Below are 20671 nucleotides of genomic sequence, written 5' to 3'. Positions count from 1 at the left end.
AAGAATATTTTTTTTTAAATTAATAGTGCCTCAAGACGTATGGGATATTAATAAGTGAACCAACATGCACATAATGGAAGTCTGAGAAGGGAGGGTGGGGAGAGAGGAAGAAGCCGCAAAAAGTGTTGAAGAACTAAAGACCCGAAACATTAATCTACTGATCTAGGGAAGCTCAATAAACCCCAAGTAGGATAAATATAGAGAGATCTACACCTGTACATATTAGAGTCAAACAGTTGAAAGAAAAATACAATGATAAAAATCTTAGAAACAGCAAGGAAAAAAAATGACTCATGACTCATCATGTACAAGGAAATACGATTTAATGGCTAAACATCAACAGAAACAACAGAGACACAATGTAATAACATTTTCAAAGTGCTGAAAGAAAAAAAAGTTCTTGGTAAATATACCATGAATTCTGTGGCCCACAAAAACCATCTTTCAAAATCGAAGGTCAATAAAGATATCCTCTGATAAAGGTAGAATTTGTTGGTAGTAACCTGCAAATTATCAAATATACTAAAGGAAATCCTTTAAAGCTGAGAATAAATGACATCAGATGGTAACTAGAATTTACATTTAAAAAATCACTGGAACAGGGGTACCTGGATGGCTCAGTCAGTTGAGTGTCTGACTTTGGCTCAAGTCATGATCTCACAGCCCATGAGTTTGAGCCTCTCCTTGGGCTCTCTTCTGCCAGTGCAGAGCCCATTTTGGATCCTCTGCCTTCTCTCTGCCCCTCCCCCCTCAAAAATAAATGTTTGAAAAATCACTGGAAAAGATAAATATGTAGTAAATATAAAATATTATATACATTTTTCCTTCTCTCAACTTTTAAAAGACGTGACTGCATAAAACAATAATAACACCATATTTGGGGATTACTGCATATATAGATATAACAATAATAAAATAAAGGAGGGGGAGGAAACAGCTATATAGCAGAACAGTTTCTACATTTACCCAAATAAAGCTAGTGATAATCTGAAGTAGATTGTGCTTAAGATGCATATTATAGATGAATCCTAGAGAAACCACTAGGAAATCATTTTTTTAAGAAAAAAATCCATGAAGGAATTAAAGTGGTACAACTTTATATCTGTTCGACACAAAAGGAGGCAGTAAAGCAACAACAGAGAATCGAAATTAATATTAAATATATAAAAAACAAGACATAAATCGAACCATATCAAAAATTATATTACTCATAAATGGACAAACAGCAAAGATTGTCAGACTGGACTTTAAAAAAAGGATGCAGATATCTGCTGTCTACAGAATACACATATTAGATGTAAAGGCACAGTTTGAAAGTCAAAGGGGTGGAAAAATATATAGTATGCAAACCAGAAAAGAGCTGGTGTGAGTACATTAGTATAAGACAAAATGGTGTTTTAGACAAGACATGTTATTAGAAACAAAAGAGATATTTCATAATGATTAAAGTGTCAGTTCATCAAGAAGATATAATTATAAACACAAACACGCCTAACAACAGAGCCCCAAAAGACAGTAAGAAAAATTAAACAGAATTGACAGGAGAAATAGACAATTCGACCATCAATAGAGACTTCAATACCTCAATCCAATCACTGAACCTGAGAAAGGAAAATCAATGACACAGAAGACCTGAACAACACTATTGCCAGCTTATCATCCTGCCATTTATACAACATTCCTCCCAATGTCAGAAAAGTATATATTCCTTTCAAGCCTGAGGATGTATCTAGGCCATAAAACAAATTGTAATAAATTTCATTCAATAGAAATCATACAAAGTACATTCCCTAGTCACAACAGAATTAAATTCAAATTTCTAAAAGCCACAATGGAAATTATAAAATATTTTTTGGTGAATGAAATGAAAATACTACATACTAAGTTTATGGGATGCATCTAATGTAGAGTTTAGGGGGAAATTTGTAGCTGGAAACACATGCATAAAAAAAGATCCAAATCGAAAACCTGACTTTACTCCTTAAGAAACTAGAGTCACAGGGGCGCCTGGGTGGCTCAGTCGGTTAACTGTCCAACGTCAGCTCAGGTCATGATCTCACAGTTCGTGGGTTCAAGCGCTACATCGGGTTCTGTGCTAACAGCTTGGAGCCTGGAGCCTGTTTTGGATCCTCTGTCCCCTTCTCTCTCTGCCCTTCCCCCTCTCGTGCTCTTTCAAAAATAAACATTAAAAATTAAAAAAAAAAAAGAAACTAGAATCACAAAATGAATCCAAATAAGCAGAAGGAAGAAATCATAATACAGTTTAGAGTAGAAAAACATGAAATAGAAAAATAGAGAAAATGAACAAATTCCAAAAATGTTTTTTCAGGGGCGCCTGGGTGGCTCAGTTGGTTAAGCATCTGACTTCGGCTCAGGTCATGATCTCACAGTTCGTGAGTTCAAACCCTGTGTCAGGCTCTGTGCTGATGGCCCAGAACCTGGAGCCTGCTTGGATTCTGTGTCTCCTTCTCTCGCTCTGCTCCTCCCCTGCTCACGCTCTTTCTCTCAAAAATAAACATTAAAAAAAAAAAATGGTCTTCCTTCTGTTCCTGTTTTTTCAAAAATGGTTCTTCAAAAAGACCACCAACATTGGCAAATCTTTAGCTAGAATGACCAAGAAAGAAAAATGTACCAATTAGTAAAATCAGGAGTGATAGAGGAGACATTCTACTGACTTTACAGAAATTAAAAGGATTATAGGAGAGTACTATGAACAAGTATAGGAGAGCAAACTGGAGGGCTTACATCTAATGGATAAATTCCTGGAAAGACACAAGTTATCAAACCTGTCTTAAGAAAGAGATATCTGAATAGACTTATAACAAATAAAGAGATCAAATCAGCCTTTTACCCACCAAGGAAAGCTCAGGCTTGGATGGAGTCACTGGTTCATTCTACCAAACAATGAGAGAATGAATACCAACAGTTTACTTGTTTCCAGAATATAGAAGGGGAAGAAACACCAACTCATTTTACAGGGCCAGTATTCCATGGGTACCAAGGTGAGACAAAGCTATCACAAGAAAAATACAAAATATTAGCAAACTAAATTCAGAAACACATAGATAAAAAGCCATGCACCATGATCAAGTGGGATGTATTCCAGGAATGAAAGGATGTTTTAACATCCAAACATCAAGTAACGTGACACACCATATGAATAAAAGACAAGAACCACAATGTGTGCAGGGGGAAGAAGGCATTTGACAGAATCCAACATTTATTCATGATGAAAACTCTCAACACACTAAGACCACAAGGAAACTTCCTCAACCTCATAAAGCGTACCCCAAACCTGTAGTTAATATCCAACTCCATGGTCAAAGATTGCTTTCCCCAAGATCAGGAAGAAAACAAGCATGTCTGCTCTTACTGCTCCTATTTGACACTGACCTTTATACTACAGGTTGTAGGCAGTACAAAGGGAAGCAAAGGGAGGATTATAGAATGAATGCCCCCCCACACCCCATTCATGCATTGAATCCCTAATCCCCAATGTGGCTGTATTTGGGTAAGGAAGTAATTACGGTTAGATGAGTAAGAGTGGGGGGACTCTGATCTGACAGGATTAATGTCCTTATGAGAGGAGGAACCAGGGAGCCCACTGTCTTTCTCCCCACGCCAAAGAAGAGCCACAGAGAGGGGCGCCTGGGTGGCTCAGTCAGTTGAGCGTCCGACTTCAGCTCAGGTTGTGATCTCATGGTTCCTGAGTTCAAGCCCTGCGTCAGGCTCTGTGCCGACAGCTCGGAGCCTGGAGCCTGCTTTGGATTCTGTGTCTCCCTCTCTCTCTCTGCCCCTCCCCCTGCTCATGCTCTGTGTCTCTCTCTCTCTCAAAAGTAAATAAACATTAAAGAAAAAAAGAAAAGAGCACACAGTGAGATGCAGCCACCTATAAGCCAAGAGAAGAGGCCTCAGAATGAGATCTACTCTACCAGCATATTGATCCTGACTTCCCACCCCCCAGGACTGTGAGAAAAGCACTTTCTGACATTTAAGCCACCCGACAGTTGTGTTCTGTATGACAATCTGCATAGACTAATGCAGGAAGGAAGGGTATCCAGCTTGGGAAGGAAGAAGTAAAGAGATCTTTATCCAGGGATGACATGATCCAGTTTCCAAAGATTTCAGGATACGAAATCAATATATTGTATTTCTGTTATTGCAACAATTCAAAAATTAAATAATTCAGCTCACAACAGCAAAGATTTCATCAGGTGTAAGGCCTGTGTGTGACAGCTACAGAGCTTACTGAAGGATATTACAGAAGACCCAAAAGAAGTCTAGACGTTCCATGTTCATGAATTACAAGCCTCAAAACTGTCAATATGGCAATTCTCCCCGAAACTGATCTACATATTCAATATAAGCCTCAGGAAAATCCCCACAAGTTGTTTTTTTTTTTTTAATAAATTGGCAAGGTGATCCTAAAATTATATAGAAATGCAAAGGACCCAAAATAGTCTAACAATTTTGAAAAAGAAGTTAAAAGACTTTATACCACCCATTTTCAAAACTGCCTGTAAAGCTATAGTAATCAAGATAATGTGGGGCTCGTGTAAGGACAGGCATCTAAGTCAATGGAGTATAACAGCCTAGAAATAAACCTTTGCATTTCTCATCAATGGATTCTTAGGGACGGTGCGGGGATAGTTCATCTTTTTGAAAAGTGGTGCTAAAACGATTGGATATCCACATGCAAAAAAGATGAATTTAGACCCTTACCTTCCATTATGCATGCACACAAAAAATTGGTGAAGATGCTTTAAAGTCTAAAAGTAAGCCAAAACTCCAAATCCCCTAGAAGGCAGCACAGGAGAAAATCTTTGTGAGCTTGGGTTAAGCAGAGCCCAGAGCTATGTCACCAAAAGCATGATCAATAAGACAAAGACACTGATAAACTGGAATTCATCAAAATTAAAAGCCTTTACACATCAAGAGTTTTTCCTACCACAATTAAGAAAGAGACAAGCCACATATACAGAGAAAATATTTGCAAATCATAGTTCTGATTAAGCAACTATATCCAAAATAAAGATCTCTTACAATTCAACAAGAAAACAACCTGATTTTAAAACATGTAAAATATATGTATAGTTACCAGAGATATATAAATCATTAATAAGTACATTAAGAGATATCCAACGGGTATCTGGGTGGCTCAGTTGGTTAAGCGTCTGACTCTTGATTTCAGCTCAGGTCATGATCGCACGGTTCATGGATTCAATTTGACCTGGCATCAGGCTCCACACTGGCAGTGTGGAGCTTGCTTTGCATTCTCTCTCTCTCTTTCTCTCTCTCTCTCTCTCTCTCTCTGCCCCTCTGCAGCTCATGCCCTCACTCTCTCTCAACATAAATGAATGAATGAATGAATGAATGAATGAATGAATGAATGAAAAAAGACTGACAGTAACAAGTGTTTGCGAGGATGTGGAGAAACCAACTCTTGGAGTGCTTTTTGTGGTGTAAAATGGTACAACTTCATTGTCAAACTGCTTGAAAGTGTCTTAAAATGTTAAATTTACCACATGACCCAGCAATTCTCTAGGTTTCTACTTGAGAGAAATGAAAATACATTTTCACATAATGATCTGTATGCAAATGTTCAAACCAGCGATATTCATAAGAGTCCCAAAATAGAAACAATACAAATTTCACCAAGTGGGGAATGAATAAGTAAACATGTGATACACCCATGGGTGCCTGGGTGGCTCAGTTGGTTAAGCATCTGACTCTTGATTTGGGGTCAGGTCATGATCTCACAGTTCGTGAGTTCAAGCCCCGCATCAGACTTCACGCTGACAGCACAGAGCCTGCTTGGGATTCTGTCTCTCTCTCTCTCTGCCCCTCCCTGCTCGCTCTGTCTCTTTCTCAAAATAAATAAATACACATTAAACAAAACTTTCAATGTGATACATCCAATCAATGGAATACTATTCATCAATTTTAAAAAGGAACTATTGATACATTCTGCGACATGGATGAACCTCAGATTATACTCAGTGAAAGAAGCCAGACACAAAAGGTCACATGTTGTCTGATTCCATTTACATGAAATGTCTAGAAAAGGCAAATCTGTAGAGACAAAAAGTAGATCAGTGGTTACCTGGGGCTGGAGGTGGTAACAGGGATTGACTTCAAACAGCAATAGGGAAAAATGTTATGGGGATGGAAATGTTCTAAAACTGGATTGTGTTGTACACAACTCCACAAATTTGCTTAAAAGTTACTGATTTATATACACTTACAATGATTAAATTTTATGGTATGTAAATTATATCTTAGAGTAAAAATAGAAAAATTAAGTTATGGCTGGGTTTCAATGATTGATTATAGCATGGATAAGCTACTTAAGGCCATTTGAAATTAGCAATAACTGAGATAATAGAAACAATATTTCCAAGTGGTTTCAATAAAATACAGAGGATAGGAAGATACTAATTATACAAACATATTACAAAATTCTATACAGGCATATTTTTATAAAATCTTCAAGGCCCTGTGTTAAATGGCATTAACAAAACAGTGTTAACCCATAAATGAATGTGATACATTTGTGTACTTGAATGCATGTGTGCGCAAGCGTGTACCTGTGTAAGTGCATTGAGAAGGTAGAATAAGGGGGTCAGGGAAGACTTCTCATAGCCTCAGTGGTTTGACTTTTTTCTAGGACTGTATCTAGGTCTTGTTTTGTTCTGAAATTTCTAAGACATTTCAGGCAAATAACAATCGCAACATACAATACATGTAACACTTTACAGAATGTGGCCAAGGATGTGTACAGAAGAAAATGTGTAGCCTTTCTTATTAAATAAGGAAGAATAAAAATGAATGAAATAGTCAACTCAAGAAGCTAGAAAGGTGCAGCCACTGTGGAAAACAGTATGGAGGTGCCTCAGAAAATTAAAAATACGACTACCATATGATCCAGTAATTCCACTACTGGGTATTTACTCAAAGAAAATGAAAACACTAATTTGAAAAGATACATGCACATCTATGTTGACTGCAGCAGTATTTACAATAGCCAAGATGGGGAAACAGCCCAAGTGTCCATCAACTGATTAATGGATAAGGAGATGTGGTATATATGTACAATGGGATATTACTCAGCCATAAAAAAAGAATGAGATCTTGCCATTTGCAATAACACGGATGGGGTTAGAGAATATAATGCTAAGTACAGTAAGTCAGAGAAAGACGAATACCATATGATTTCTCTTATATGTAGAGTCTAAAAATAAAGCAAATGAACAAACAAACAAAAAACAAATAGACTCTTAAAAACAGAAAACAAACTGGTAGTTTCCAGAGGGGATGTGAGTGGAGGGATGGGTGAAATAGATAAAAGGGATTAAGAGGTACAAATGTCCAATTATAAAATAAATAAGCCACAGAGATTCAAATTACGACATGGGGAATATGGTCAATAATACTGTAATAATGTTTTTTGGTGACAGATGGTGACTACACTTACTAACGATATGCCAATTATACTTCAATAATAAAATTTAAAGAAGCTAGAAAGAAGAGAAAAAGTTTTAAAAGATGATAAAAGATAAAAGCTGACGTTAATTAGAAAACAGACCAGAGAAAAGGCAGATTGATGAATCCAAGAACTGGTTCTTTTGAAAAAACCAAAAACCTCCACACAAATGGGAAGACAACCTCTTTGCTGGTTTTCATAAACAATATCCACTTGCAAAGCTCACAAACTTCTTTCTGAACTTTTGTCTCCCTGGAGATTGGGGGGAGGGAGGTGCTTCACACAGACCGTGGGCGGACAAGTTCAAGTCATACCTTGGATGTCAGTGTTTTAAGCCTTCTTGGTGGCTGTGGAGGGAGGGAGATTTTCCTTAGCGCCCAGCCTTCAAGGTGAACTCCGGGGCCAAGGTAAAGGTGAGAACACCTAAGAGCATTCCTTTTCACTTTCAGGAACGATGGGTACCTGACGGCTGGGAGACGGCTTCTGACCTGGTTCAGCCCCCAACTGGCACCTCTTACGCAACCTGCCCGGGATCCCAGGAGAGCAGGTACAGGAACTGGTCCTCTGCCCTGTATCCCCCGTGGTGACTGGACAGCCCAGGTGGGGCGAAGGCCTGGGACCCCTGACCCGGGGAGGAGAGAGTGCCCACCTGGATCAGGCTGCGCTCCTGGCCTCTGTTCTTTAGCACCATGGCGTTCCGCCACCGCAGATACTTCTCCTGGTGGGCTTGGATCTCATAAGCGAGGTCGGGTTTCTGACCTCGTAAGTCCTCGAGATTGGGGGCTGGAGGAGTTGGCAAGACCGACGGTTTTCCATCTGTGAGGCCTTCTTGTGAAATGGGCAGCCCCAGCTCCTGGCTCAAGTCTTTGACCATGGCAGAGGATGGGAGCAGGTCTTCTGTGATCACCTCCCTGAGTTTGCTGCTGTGATAGCAGATACAGTAGATCCTGAAACACAGAGGGCACCCCCCCCCCCCGCCGCAACACAGCCTCGTCTAACCTTTCAAGATGGGCAAAAGCGGCCCCATTTCACAACACCAAAGGGAGCTCAGAGGTTGGCCAGCTCGTCCCAGATCACAGACCTCATACACGCAGAGTTTAGACTCCACTCGGACGAGCCCACAAAACGCAATGCCCCCTTTCCGCTCTCCTCCCAGCCCCCAGAAGTTAAGGGCTTTCCACAGTCCACTCTGATTATTTTCTGCTACCGTGGCCTTATTCCACGCCTGTCACCAACCTGCGCCCCATCAGGGTATAGCCCCAACCAGCTAGCTGGTCAGGGGTGTGGATCTCAGAGCTCCTGCCGCAGGAGGAAGGCAGTACACACACAGCCTCATGTCTCCACAAAGCTCAGGACTGAGCGGCCACCACCCATGCCCCCCCCCCCCGCCACGTCCCCTGCCCTGAGACTCTTCCTCGCTGCCCTCTCCCAGGGGGGCCGGTGCACCTTGGGCACTTGGCTGACGCTGATGTTGTACAACATACACATAGCAGCTGTTACTCGCTGCTCATTGTCTCTGACACTCCCGAGGTCCACTGCGAGGGGGCATGCCTGAGGATGGCGGGCTCTGCCTCTCACCCGCTGAGCTCTCTGGCCACCACGGGACCTTGCAGATGGGAATAAAGCCACGATGAGGGCAGCTGCCCAGGATGCAGCCAGCACTTCATAAATAGTGGTTTTCTTCCCTTTCCCTAACACCTCCCCACCCCAGCTACTTCCTGTCTCCAGCAGGGCAGGACAGGGCAGGGTCCAGCCTCCTCTGACTGACTGCCAAGGCTCTGGACACCCCCATGTCCCAGCACCTCCCCACCATGAGCCTGAGGCCCACTGCACACACGACCCTTCCTGAATTGCAGCTTCGGCCTACTGTTTCAGGGCTACCCTGCCTAGCCCCTCAGGCAGACCCGCGCGTGGAGAAGTGGGAAATAATAGGAAGGACTAAGTTCTCTTTCTCCGCGTCTGGGCTCTCTCCCTTCCTCTCTCTCTTGCCTCTGCCCTCTCCTTCATTAATACGTTCAATCAGCTGGGCGCCACGTCTCGGCCACGGCTGTTGCTGCTTTTAAAGGTGTAAAGAGACAGTCGGTACCCCTGCTCCAGACGGCAGTGAGAGGACTTGTCGACCTGATGAATGCCCGCTCACTGACGTTCAAGGTCAGCCTTTCCTGACCACCTGAAAGAACCAGCCACAGTCCCTCGCTGCCCCCACGAAGCCCGGCACAGGCTGGCCAGGGTCCCAGGAGCCCCACCGCACTATGCTTTCTCCGTCTCTGCTTCCAAACTGGGTGTGCCTCGTTTGGCCCCACTGCTACCGGGCAGTGGCTGTTCCCTACGTGAAGGGAGGAGGTCCTCCTGGAGCACGAGCCGTGCTCAACCCAGCTGGAGGAGCACACAGCTTCCCAGGGTTGAGCACAGATTAAGGCATGCCCTGTTTAAGATCTAGATCTTTGGAGGATGCCTTTCTGACGGTGGCTTTCTGGACAGGCCGCTGGGGAAGAAGCCAACAAAAGCAAACATCCAGTTGGTAGAGACAACTGCTGCAGGCCTGGTGGATCTGGTTCTGGTCCTCATCACTCACTGGGAAAAGGGGTTTTAACCCCCCCCCCCCCCCACTCACTGCTCACGCTGTTCTAGGCTATTCCCCAAGAGCAGCAGAGAGCTTCATGTAACCCGTGTTCAAGTCAACCGCCCTCCCTTCCCCAGCGCGATTCCAAAACCCCATCGGTGGGGGGGCATGACAGAAGCTCGGGGTCCCTCGGAACTGTGCTCCACTCCTGGTTCGACTCCTTTGGGCATGAAGAGTATCAACAACTGCCCCTGGAGGGGCCCCCCCACGAGGCCCCAGCGCCCGCCCCGAGGGAGGGGACCTTCATTTCCGTGGCAGCCTGGCACACCTGGTCAGGGCCTGGAAGGTCTTCTCTGGAACGGTGTTGCGGACGTAGAGCACCGAGTGCTTCATGAGCTGCGACAGCGGCTTGAAGAGGTGCACTTGGTACAGGACGGTCTCCAGGTCTGCGTATAGGCGGTGGCGAAACAGTAGCGCGGAGTTGTAGAGCACCTTGCATTTCCCGTGTTCTGCTTTGGTGTTTCTGCAAGGAGCCCGCAGAGCAGGGTTTTACCAGCACCGTTCTGCAGGCCCCCAGAATGCTCTGCGGTTTTGCCCTTTGGCAAGAGCCTTTTCCTTTTCTTTTCCCTTTCTTTCTCTTTTTGCTTGTTTAAAAACACACAAGCAGAGGGGCGCCTGGGTGGCTCAGTCAGTTGAGCATCCGCCTTTGGCTCAGGTCATGGTCTCACAGCTCGTGAGTTCCAGCCCCGTGTCAGGTTCTGTGCTGACGATCCTACTTCAGATTCTATACCTCCCTCTCTCTTTCTCTGTCCCTTCTCTGCTCATGCTCTGTCTCTCTCTCTCTCTCTCAAAAATAAACAAACATTAAGAGGTACAAACTTCTAGTTATAAAATAAATAAGTCACAGGGATGTAATGTGCAGCACAGGAATAGAGTCTATAATATTTAATAACTTTGTACGGTTACGGATGGTAATCCGATCTACCATGGTGATCATTTTGCAGTGCATACAAACATCAAATCACTGTCCTGTACACCTGGAACTAATATAATATTGTAAGTCAATTATAATTCAATTAAAAAGAAAAGAAGACTTGGGGCGCCTGGGTGGCTCAGTCGGTTAAGCGGCTGACTTCGGCTCAGGTCATGATCTCGCGGTCCGTGAGTTCGAGCCCCGCGTCGGGCTCTGTGGTGACAGCTCGGAGCCTGGAGCCTGTTTCAGATTCTGTGTCTCCCTCTCTCTCTGACCCTCCCCCGTTCATGCTCTGTCTCTCTCTGTCTCAAAAATAAATAAACGTTAAAAAATTAAAAAAAAAAAGAAAAGAAGACTTACGTCCACGTAAAAACCTGTACGTCACTGTTCACGGCAGCTTCATATGTAAAACTCAAAAACTGGGAGTAACCAAAAGGTCTCTCAATAAATGGATGGTTCAACTGTGGTACATCCATTAGATGAAATACTAATCAGCAACAAAGAGGAATGAGCTATTGACATACACAAAAGCTCGCATGGACCTGTCACAATCTATACTGAGTGGAGAAAACCCAATCTCCTAAGGTCATATACTGTATGATTCCATTAATATGCAAGATTATACACAGATGAAAAAATTAAGGAGATGGAAAACAGGACGGAGAAAGAGGGTGGAACTTCATTAGCATAGTGGTCATACAAATTTATATTTGACCAACTGGCACAGACAACACACACATTGTATTGGTGTCAGCGTCCTGGTTTAGATATTGTACTGTACTTAGGTAAGATGTAACCACTGTGGGGAAAGGGTCTGTGAGATCTCTGTGGTATTCTTTAAACTTCCTGTGAATCTATAAGTATCTCAAAATAAAAAGTTGAGGGGCGCCTGGGTGACTCAGTCGGTTGAGCGTCCGACTTTGGCTCAGGTCACGATCTCACGGTTTGTGAGTTCAAGCTCCACGTCAAGCTCTGTACTGACGGCTCGGAGCCTGGAGCCTGCTTCGGATTCTGTGTCTCCCTCTCTCTCTGCCCCTCCCTTACTCGTGCACTCTCTCTCTCTCAAAAATAACCATTAAAAATTTTTTTAGAAAGTTGAAAATGTACACAGATTTTTAATCCAGCTGGAATTGATATGTGTGAATGGTTCGATGTAGGAAATTATTTTCCTTTTTTCTTCTGGATAAACAATTATCCCAACACCATTTTTTGAAAAAATTTTCTCCTTTCCTCAGTTTTTTTTTTGCCCACTAGAGGTACTTTTCTTTTTTATTTATAACCTTTATTTATTTTGAGAAAGAGAGAGAACATGAGCAGAGGAAGGGCAGAGAGAATCCCAAGCAGGCTCTACACTGTCTGCGCAAAGCCCAACACGGGGTTTGAACTCACAAACTGTGAGATCATGGCCTGAGCCGAAACCAAGAGTTGGTCACTTAACCCAACTGAGCCACCCAGGCGCCCCCCAGAGGTATTTTTCAACTGAGATTTAATTCACACTCCATACAATTCATTCGTTTAATGTGTATACTTCAATCGTTTTTACTCATGAACCATGAGATTATGATCTGAGCAAGAATCAGATGCTTAACCAACTAAGCCACCCAGGTGCCCCCCTAATGGCTATTATAATCTTGTTATAAAGTTATATACTGTTTAGCGTGGATATATAGTCTCATTTACCTTGGGCATTTACCTCGGAGTGGGGCTGCTAGGTCAAATAGTAACTCTTTTGAGGAACTGCCAGACTATTTTCCAAAGTGACTACACCATCTAATTCACCTAATTCTTACCAGCAGTGAATAACAATTCTGATTTCTCCACATCCTTGTCAACACTTGCTATAATCTGACGTTTTTATTCTAGCCAGACTAGTGGGTGTAAAGTGATATTGCGTTATGTAAATTCACGCTTTTAATGCATTTAAAATTCATTCCCACTGATTTTTCAATCTGCATATGTCATATGTCAAGTTACCACTTACACGTAGGTCTCTTTTTGGATTTTCTATTACATCCCATACATCTGCTTGTCTATCCCTGAACCAATACATGATCTTAATCACTGTGGTTTTATCATGAGTCCTGATATCTAGTAGAGCAAGTTCTCCCATCTTGTTCTTATTCAAGAATGTATTTTTTGCAGGCTGATGTAAATTCATAAATCAGCTTTTCAAGTTCCATACTTTTGAAAAAGTGGCATTTTAAAATTGATATTGCATTGAATCTATATATCCAATTTGGGGATAACTGACACCTCTACATTATTACGTGTTCAAATCCATGAACATGGTATGTCTCTTCGCTTATTTAGGTTTTCTTTAATGTTTCTAAAAGTTCCATAGTATTCATGGTAGAGGTCTTCCACTCCTTTATGTTGAATTTATTCATGTGAATTTCATATTTTTATGATACTTAAAAGTATTAACTTTTTTAAAAATGATTTTTGTATATAGATAGTATTCAGACATTCAATAGATTTTTACATTAACTTTCATATCCAGAAACCTCTAAACTATCTCCTCTGAAAACATTTTTATATATTTGGAATTTCTTGTACATATTTAAGTTTATTGACATAGTTTACAATGCTTATTTCAATCTCTGCAACATCTATTAATCATTTGCAGCCTTTCTTCTTTTCTAATGTAAGTATTTAAGTCTATAAAGTTTCCTCTAAATAACACTTTAACATTACCCCACAAATTTAGATATTATACTCTTTTCATTAGTGTTCAATTCAACAATGTCTAAATTATATTACAATTTCTCTTTTGACTCATGGGTTACTTGGAAGTATTTGCTAATTTCCAAGCTTGTAAAATTTTTTCTTGGTTAGTAATTTTTTATTTGTAGTTTAATTTAACTGGGGTCCATGAACATACTTTATATCATTTCTCCTACTGGGAAAATACTGTTCATTGAGATACAAGATCATACCATACCACCCGACTTAGCCAAACTACAACATTTGAGGTCATAGTCCCCGAAACTGCCCTGATTTCTGATACCAACTGAAGTTCAGGGGGTTCCTAATACCACCCCCAGGCTCACCGATTATTCAACTTATTGAAAGCTGTTATACTCACAGAGCTTATTACAGGGAAAGGATACAATTAAAATCAGCCAGAGGAAGAGACATAGGGCAGGGTACAGGATGGTTCCAAACACCAAGATTCCATTGCTCTTTCCTCATGGAGTCAGGATGTATCACCCTTATGACACTGATGGGACAATATGCAGAGAGAAGTTCCCCCCAAGCACTAGTGTGTAGAATTCTTATTTGGGCTCCATTACAGGGACATGACCAATTTACTGCTTGATTGCCCACATGGCAATCTCAGTCTCTAGACCAACCAACACTGCAAGACCAAAGCCCCAATCCTAACTCACACTGTTGGTCCATCTGGCATGGTCAACCTGTATCCTATGATTATCAGGTGAGGCTGGTCCCATTCTAAGATCTAGTGCAGTCAGCCCCCATCCTAAACAAAGGCACTTATATACGGTATGACATATGTCACCTCCCAGAAGCCAAGGAAGGGCAAAGGCCAGACCTTTTAGGCAAGGCCAGATTCTTCACCGCACACTGTAAGTCTACCCTTTTTAATTGTAACAATTCAATGGTTTTGAGTATATTAATAATGTTGTGCGATCGCAAACATTAATTCTAGAAAATTTTCATCACCCCAAAAAGAAACTGTACCCATTATCGGTCACTCCCCACTTCTCCCTCATCCTTCCCCTGAGACCCTTGGGAACCACTAATCTTCTGTCTCTGTGGATTTGACTATTCTAGACATTTCGCATAAACAGAATCATTCAACATGTGGCCTTTTATGCCCAGCTTCTTTTACTTGGTATGTTTTCAAGCTTCATCCATGTTGAAGTACGTGGATCAGTACTTCGTTCCTTTTTCATGGCTGAACATTATTCATGTGTATGGGTATATCACATCTTGTTCATTGGTTGCAGCACATTTGGCTTGTTTCCGCTTTGTGACTATTATAAATAATGATGCTGTGAACATTCCTGTACAAGTTTTTGCGTGGATTTATGTTTTCAGTTCTCTTGGGCAGGTAACTAGACATATTGCCAGCTTCTCCACAGTGCCTCTTGGCCCACTAGCACATCAAGACAGGTCCCCGCAGGGCCGCTCTTCCCTCCTGGGTGGATGCACTCAACCTCAGGACTACCTGCTATTGTCATCATCTGGGTCCTGGGGCAACTGAATTCCAAAGACAGAGAGAGAGTGTTCCCAGACTAAAACAGGGAGGTCCTTTTAACCCGAACTAGGATACATGCAAATAATGGAAGGAAAAGAGAATTGTCAGGAAACCAAAACTAAAGAATGGAAGGACCATAAGGGGCCACCTGCTCTAGCCCTGAATCAGACACTTGAATTGCCTCTCCAATAGCCCCACTGAGCAGTCATCAGGTGCTCCTGGAGGCCATCAGGGAAGGGAAACCCTCTGCACCTGAGGCAGCTTTCCCAGCCCCAAAATAATCAGAAAGGCCTTCCTTGGGGCGAGTTGAAATCTATTTCCCTGTAGTGTCCATCTTACGGCCATATAGAACATTCTTCTCCTTGTTAGCCAAGTAGGCCCCTCAGAAGTGTGAAGGCAGACCCATTTTCCTCAACCACCCTCTCTTCTAGATGCCCCTAAAGTCGTCTCTTCATCCAAAGGCAAGCAACTGCTTCTGTGATCAAGGCCAAGTACAGAGCCCTGTAAAGTGCTTTACAATAAACCCCAAGAGGAGCTGAATCAGCATATCCTTCTCACAGATGAACATACTGAACCTGATCCTGGCTTCAAAAGATTTCCCCACTCACTCAGCATCCAGACATGATGACTTTTACATGAAACACAAAACCACGCACTCACCGGCTTTGATGGCTGTCCCACAGCCGCTTTAAACCCTGGTCAGCCAAACCTTCCAGAATGAGAAGATGGATCTTCCCATCCAGCAGGTGGAAGCCAGTGAGCACATCCAGGTCCTGCCTTTCCTGGATCCTCATGTGCATCTTAAAGGCAGACAGAATCTGCTGGATGTTCCCAGCAGAGTAGGCGTCCAGATCAAGGGCCTTGGCATTGATCATGGAGATGTCCTGCAGCAGGCTGGAGAGGAGGGAGATCTTTCTGGAGTCAAACACAAAAATGATGCGGCCAAACAGGGTGCCTGTAAGTTCAGGGTCAGGGGCTTCGGCGCTGGCCCGCAGTGGCACTGCAATGTCCACCCGCAGCTTGAGCTGGGAGTTGGCTTCAAGGTAGTTGCCCATGGGCACTGAGCTGTGCTGAAAGCCATCCGTGGGGACCCGAAACCCCACAACCTTCCTGCTCCTGCCATCCCGGCCATGGTGTGTGGGCTTGGGCTCACACCTGTGGATGGGGACCACCAAGTTCAAGTACTTGTGGCCAAGGAGAAGGTCGGCAAAACTGACCTTGGCAACCCCATAAGGGTTCCATATCTTGTTTTGGGATTCAAAGGGGTTGTTCTCTGTCTCTTCCGGAGAGATGAGGGCCTGGAGGTTGAGGTGTGAATCCAAGGGGTCATCCCCAAACAGGGTGGGCTTCTGGGAATACTCTTCTAACTTGCGGTCCCTGTCGTGAACCTCCACAACCATGGGGGGCCCCTCCAGGTATTCCCTCAAGTCACTGGGCTGCATCGGCCCAAGAAAGATGACATTGATGTCCTGGAAGTAGATGTGTACTCCATGGGGCTTCCCCTCCGTCTTGTGAACTGGAGTCTTAAAGAACTTGTACTTGCAGTACACGGGGGTGCACAGCCTCTAGGAGAGAGCGAGGTGACGACAGATCACCAGGATGCAGTGGCAGTCACCCTGCCTCCTCTTTAAAGGAAGAATCCCACACGGGCTCAAATCCTAATGTCGCATTTGTCACCTGCAGCCCCTGTGGCCTGGATTTCCTCATCCACAAATACTGATGAAAAGCCTGCTCTGCCAGGTAATCCCTGGGATTAGGTGACATGTGTGAAAGCACCAAGATGGTGGCTGACACAAGACAAGGGCTTAGTAAGTATTAAGTCACTATTTCCTCCTCCCAAACTGAGTGTCATGAAGACAGTCCACGTGCATTTTGCACACCTGTATTTTTACTTCCAAGCCCAGGGCTAGGTGCAGAAAAGGCGGAGTGTAAGTGGTTTTTAGAAAAGGTAATCCATATTTCCCAGACATCCATCTGGAGGGCTGGCATGGGCTCACCTTCAGCATATCACTAGGTATTCAAGGAGAAAGATACAAGGTGAGGAAAGGCTCAGAGGTTTGGGGCTTAAGAGGGCATGGAGAATGAGATGGAAAGGAGGGACAGAAAACAGGGAATCTTGCAACTCTTAACCTTGGGGCTAAGATTTTATTATCAAAAGTTATCCCTTATGCAAGTTTATGATCTGAATTCATACCCCAAGTGTACTACTTATTTTACACAGAAACTGAAATTTTACTTTTAAATAATCCTGGGCTGGTATGCTCCCAGGTACCTGGGAGAAGCAATCAAGAAACCTAGAGAAATCCACATTCAACCTTGGCCTCAAAGAATCCCCACAGATAAAGTCCAATTAAATGTGAGCTCATAATAAAAAATCACAAAATAACTAAGGTAAAAGGTACTACTAGCAAAATTGTTTGCACAAAGGCATAAGATATTAGAACGATCAGATACATATAAACTAAATATATTTGGTTATGTGTATAAAAAGGAATATCAAGGTCAAATCTATTGTATTTCAATTTACTGGTGATGAATAAAGATATCACCTAGAATACCATAAAAACATAAAATGCCTAGAAAGAAATGCAATAAAAGATGTGTAAGACCTGTACACACTGAAAACTACAAACTATTGCAGAGAGAAATTAAAGAAAATCTAAATAGAGAAATACACAGTTTTCATGGTCAGAAAAATGCAATTAATTCTAGATGAATCATAGACCTAAATACAAAAGCTGAAATTTTACATCTTCTAGAAGAAGACATAGGAGAGAATCTTCATGAGCGAAGGATAAGATCTCTTTGACAGGACACAAAAAAGCACTAGTTATAACAGCCAGAGTTAATAAAATGGACTTTGTCAAATAAAGTCGAGTCCTCAACTGGCATAAAATATGGGCAATACCTAAACATCTGATAAAGGACTTGTATGCAGACTATAAAAAGAACATCTATAAAACAATAATAAAAAAGAAAAATTAAAACTGGTCAAGATGAACTTTAAAATTTGGCTAAATGGAGTAAGCACATCCGCCATGTATCTCCCGGTGAATGCAACCAAAAACTGTAGACAGAATGCATGGAGCTGCTGTCAGAGGTCTCTGGAAAGTAAAAGGTAATGGGCAGATTGCAGAAAGAGAACAAATTCAAAGTACAACCAATCTAGCTGTGAGTTTCCTGGATTTTATCTTCCTCCTGTATGTCACAGACTGGATTCAAAAGGAAGCCTGAATCCCAGAATTGTGCACCAGGCATTGACAGTCAGAGCTCTAAGAGAAACCCTTTCTTTCTGTTCTAAAGAATGGGAAGAGGGACTCCCCCCCCCCCCCCCCGCTCCCCTGCCACTACAGGATACAAAGAGTAGAGGTTGGGGAGGATCTCCTGTTGTTTTTCTCTCCTGGCCCTGCCCTCATTCAAGTTCAAGTTCCAACGCTGCAATCTGATGGCAGTGGCAGCAACTGGGCAGGCACTGAAAAATCTTTTGTTTGTTTTTTGAAGGTTTTAAGTAATAAATACACCCAATGTGGAGCTCAAACTTACAACCCCGAGATCAAGAGTCGCATGCTCTACCAACTGACCCAGCCAACCACCCCAAAGGCACCTAAAAATCCGAAAGAGGGAAATCCTCTTTGACCAAAGGAACTGTGATACAAAGTGTGTGGCACACCCTCGTTATTGTTTTTACTCTACATATCTTCCCACCACCTATTCTCAGAAGCAGTCCAAGTCCCAGGAAAGGCATGTTAGAGTGGAAACACTAAAGATACACCTTTCAAGCCAGCAGACCAGGAAGAGGATTCCTTAGGAACTGGAGAGTGTAGATAGGAGGAAAATCAAGAAAAGGATTCCATAAAGCTATGTGTAAACTTGGGCTTATACCTGAACTATGCATGTGTGGATCTGGCCTTAAGCAGCATACCAGGGGTTCTGAGAACTGAACTATAGAGAGACCACTGCACAGGTCTCAGACTAGCCCCTGAGTAGTGCACATGCAGCACAGGCTTAAATATCACTACAAAATCTTTGAATACTGAATTGGCCTTAAAACCACAGCTACAGAAGGTAAACTGGAAATTACACCTTCACCCTAACTGTGGTTATTGTCTAATAAAACAAAGAAACCAACATTCTCCATAGGATTTAAAAAGACTCAGGGGCTCATAACATAATATTTAAAATGTCTAAGATACAATCCAAAATTACTTGACATACAAAGAACTAGGAATGTTGACCAATTATCAGGGGGAGAGACAACCAACAAATGCCAACTCTGAGATGACATGAATACTGGAGTTATCAGATGAAAACTTTAAGACCACAATTATAATCATTCTCCAACAAGTAACTGCAAACATTCTTGAAACAAATGGAAGGTAACCAGTCTCAGCAAATAGAAACAATAACAAAGAACCAAAGGGAAATTTTAGAACTAAAAAATATAACTGAAATTAAATATTTGCTGGATGGCCCAAAGAACAAAATGGAGATGGCAGAGGAACAAGTATGTGACCTTGAGGATAGATCAATAGAAAGTATGCAACCTGAACACATAGAGAAAGAAAGACTGAAAATTAAAAGTAAACTGAGCCTCAAGGACCTGGGGGACAATATGAAAAGGTCTCACATTTGTATCATCAGAGCTCTAGGAGGAGAGAAGAAACTTGTATAAAAGATATCTGAGGAGGCTGGGAAGATGGCAGAGTAGGAGGACCCTAAGCACACACCTCTTCCCACAGATACAACGAGATAACGCTCACATCAGTGTAAATAACCCAGAAAATGATCTGAAGACTAACAGAACAACTCCACAACTAAAGGTAGAGAAGAGGTCACATCAAAGAAGGTGGGAAGGGGAAAGACATGGTTTGGGAAAGAGACGAACTGTGTCCGTATGTGGTGGGAAAGGAGCCAATGTTGCAGAGAAGGCCAAAAAATAGACTTTCACACCAGGGAGCCCACAAAGGGAAGACGAATCCCCATAACATGTGGTATTGAAAGAAAGAGGGTCTGAGTTTTGTGACTGAGACTTAAAGCCTAGAATTTTAGAAATCAGTAGATTCAGCCCTGGGAGAGCCCAGAAGACATTAGAAAGTAGAGTTCTCACCCTTAAAGAGACTGCATAACAAACAACCCAGGCAGACACAGCCTAGAAGCAGCAGTTTGAAAAATGCCAGGGCTGGTGGGGGCAGAGAAGAGGGAGAGTGATTCACTCATCGCAAATCATGGCCCAGAGAGGCAGGGATAACAGGGAAACCTCTCCAGGAACAAAGGAGCTGGCAGGTGCCATTTCCCTCCCCTAGCCCCAGCAAAAACATACGGCCACCTGCAGGAACCAGTGCATCGCTGACACTCACTACCTAACTGGCTTACACCAAGGTCTCCCCCACTCCACAAACTTTGGTAGACCTACCCTTCCCAGTCATGCTT

General features: G+C 42.7%; 1 protein-coding gene across 10 annotated transcripts in view; it reads right to left on the bottom strand.

The window, feature by feature from the left end:
• The window catches only part of CFAP92 (cilia and flagella associated protein 92 (putative)), a 70723-nt gene that overhangs the window by 15752 nt on the left and 34300 nt on the right, over window positions 1–20671 (bottom strand). For 4 of the 10 annotated variants that reach the window (XM_053218862.1, XM_053218860.1, XM_053218861.1 and 1 more), the window contains exons 9-11: window positions 15902–16806; window positions 10375–10569; window positions 8133–8430 (exon numbers count right to left, since the gene is read on the bottom strand). In XM_053218862.1, the coding sequence (XP_053074837.1) occupies window positions 8133–8430; window positions 10375–10569; window positions 15902–16806 (1398 nt within the window). Of the gene's footprint in view, window positions 1–8132; window positions 8431–8890; window positions 9090–10374; window positions 10570–14298; window positions 15308–15901; window positions 16807–20671 lie in introns of those variants that run through there. The other 6 variants (XM_053218866.1, XR_008296983.1, XM_053218867.1 and 3 more) reach the window with 6 other exon arrangements.

Source organism: Acinonyx jubatus, chromosome A2 (genome assembly GCF_027475565.1).
Source record: "Acinonyx jubatus isolate Ajub_Pintada_27869175 chromosome A2, VMU_Ajub_asm_v1.0, whole genome shotgun sequence".
In the NCBI taxonomy this organism is placed as follows: domain Eukaryota; kingdom Metazoa; phylum Chordata; class Mammalia; order Carnivora; family Felidae; genus Acinonyx; species Acinonyx jubatus.
Note: the sequence above shows the minus strand (reverse complement) of the source record. Positions and strands in the feature narration are given on the sequence as shown.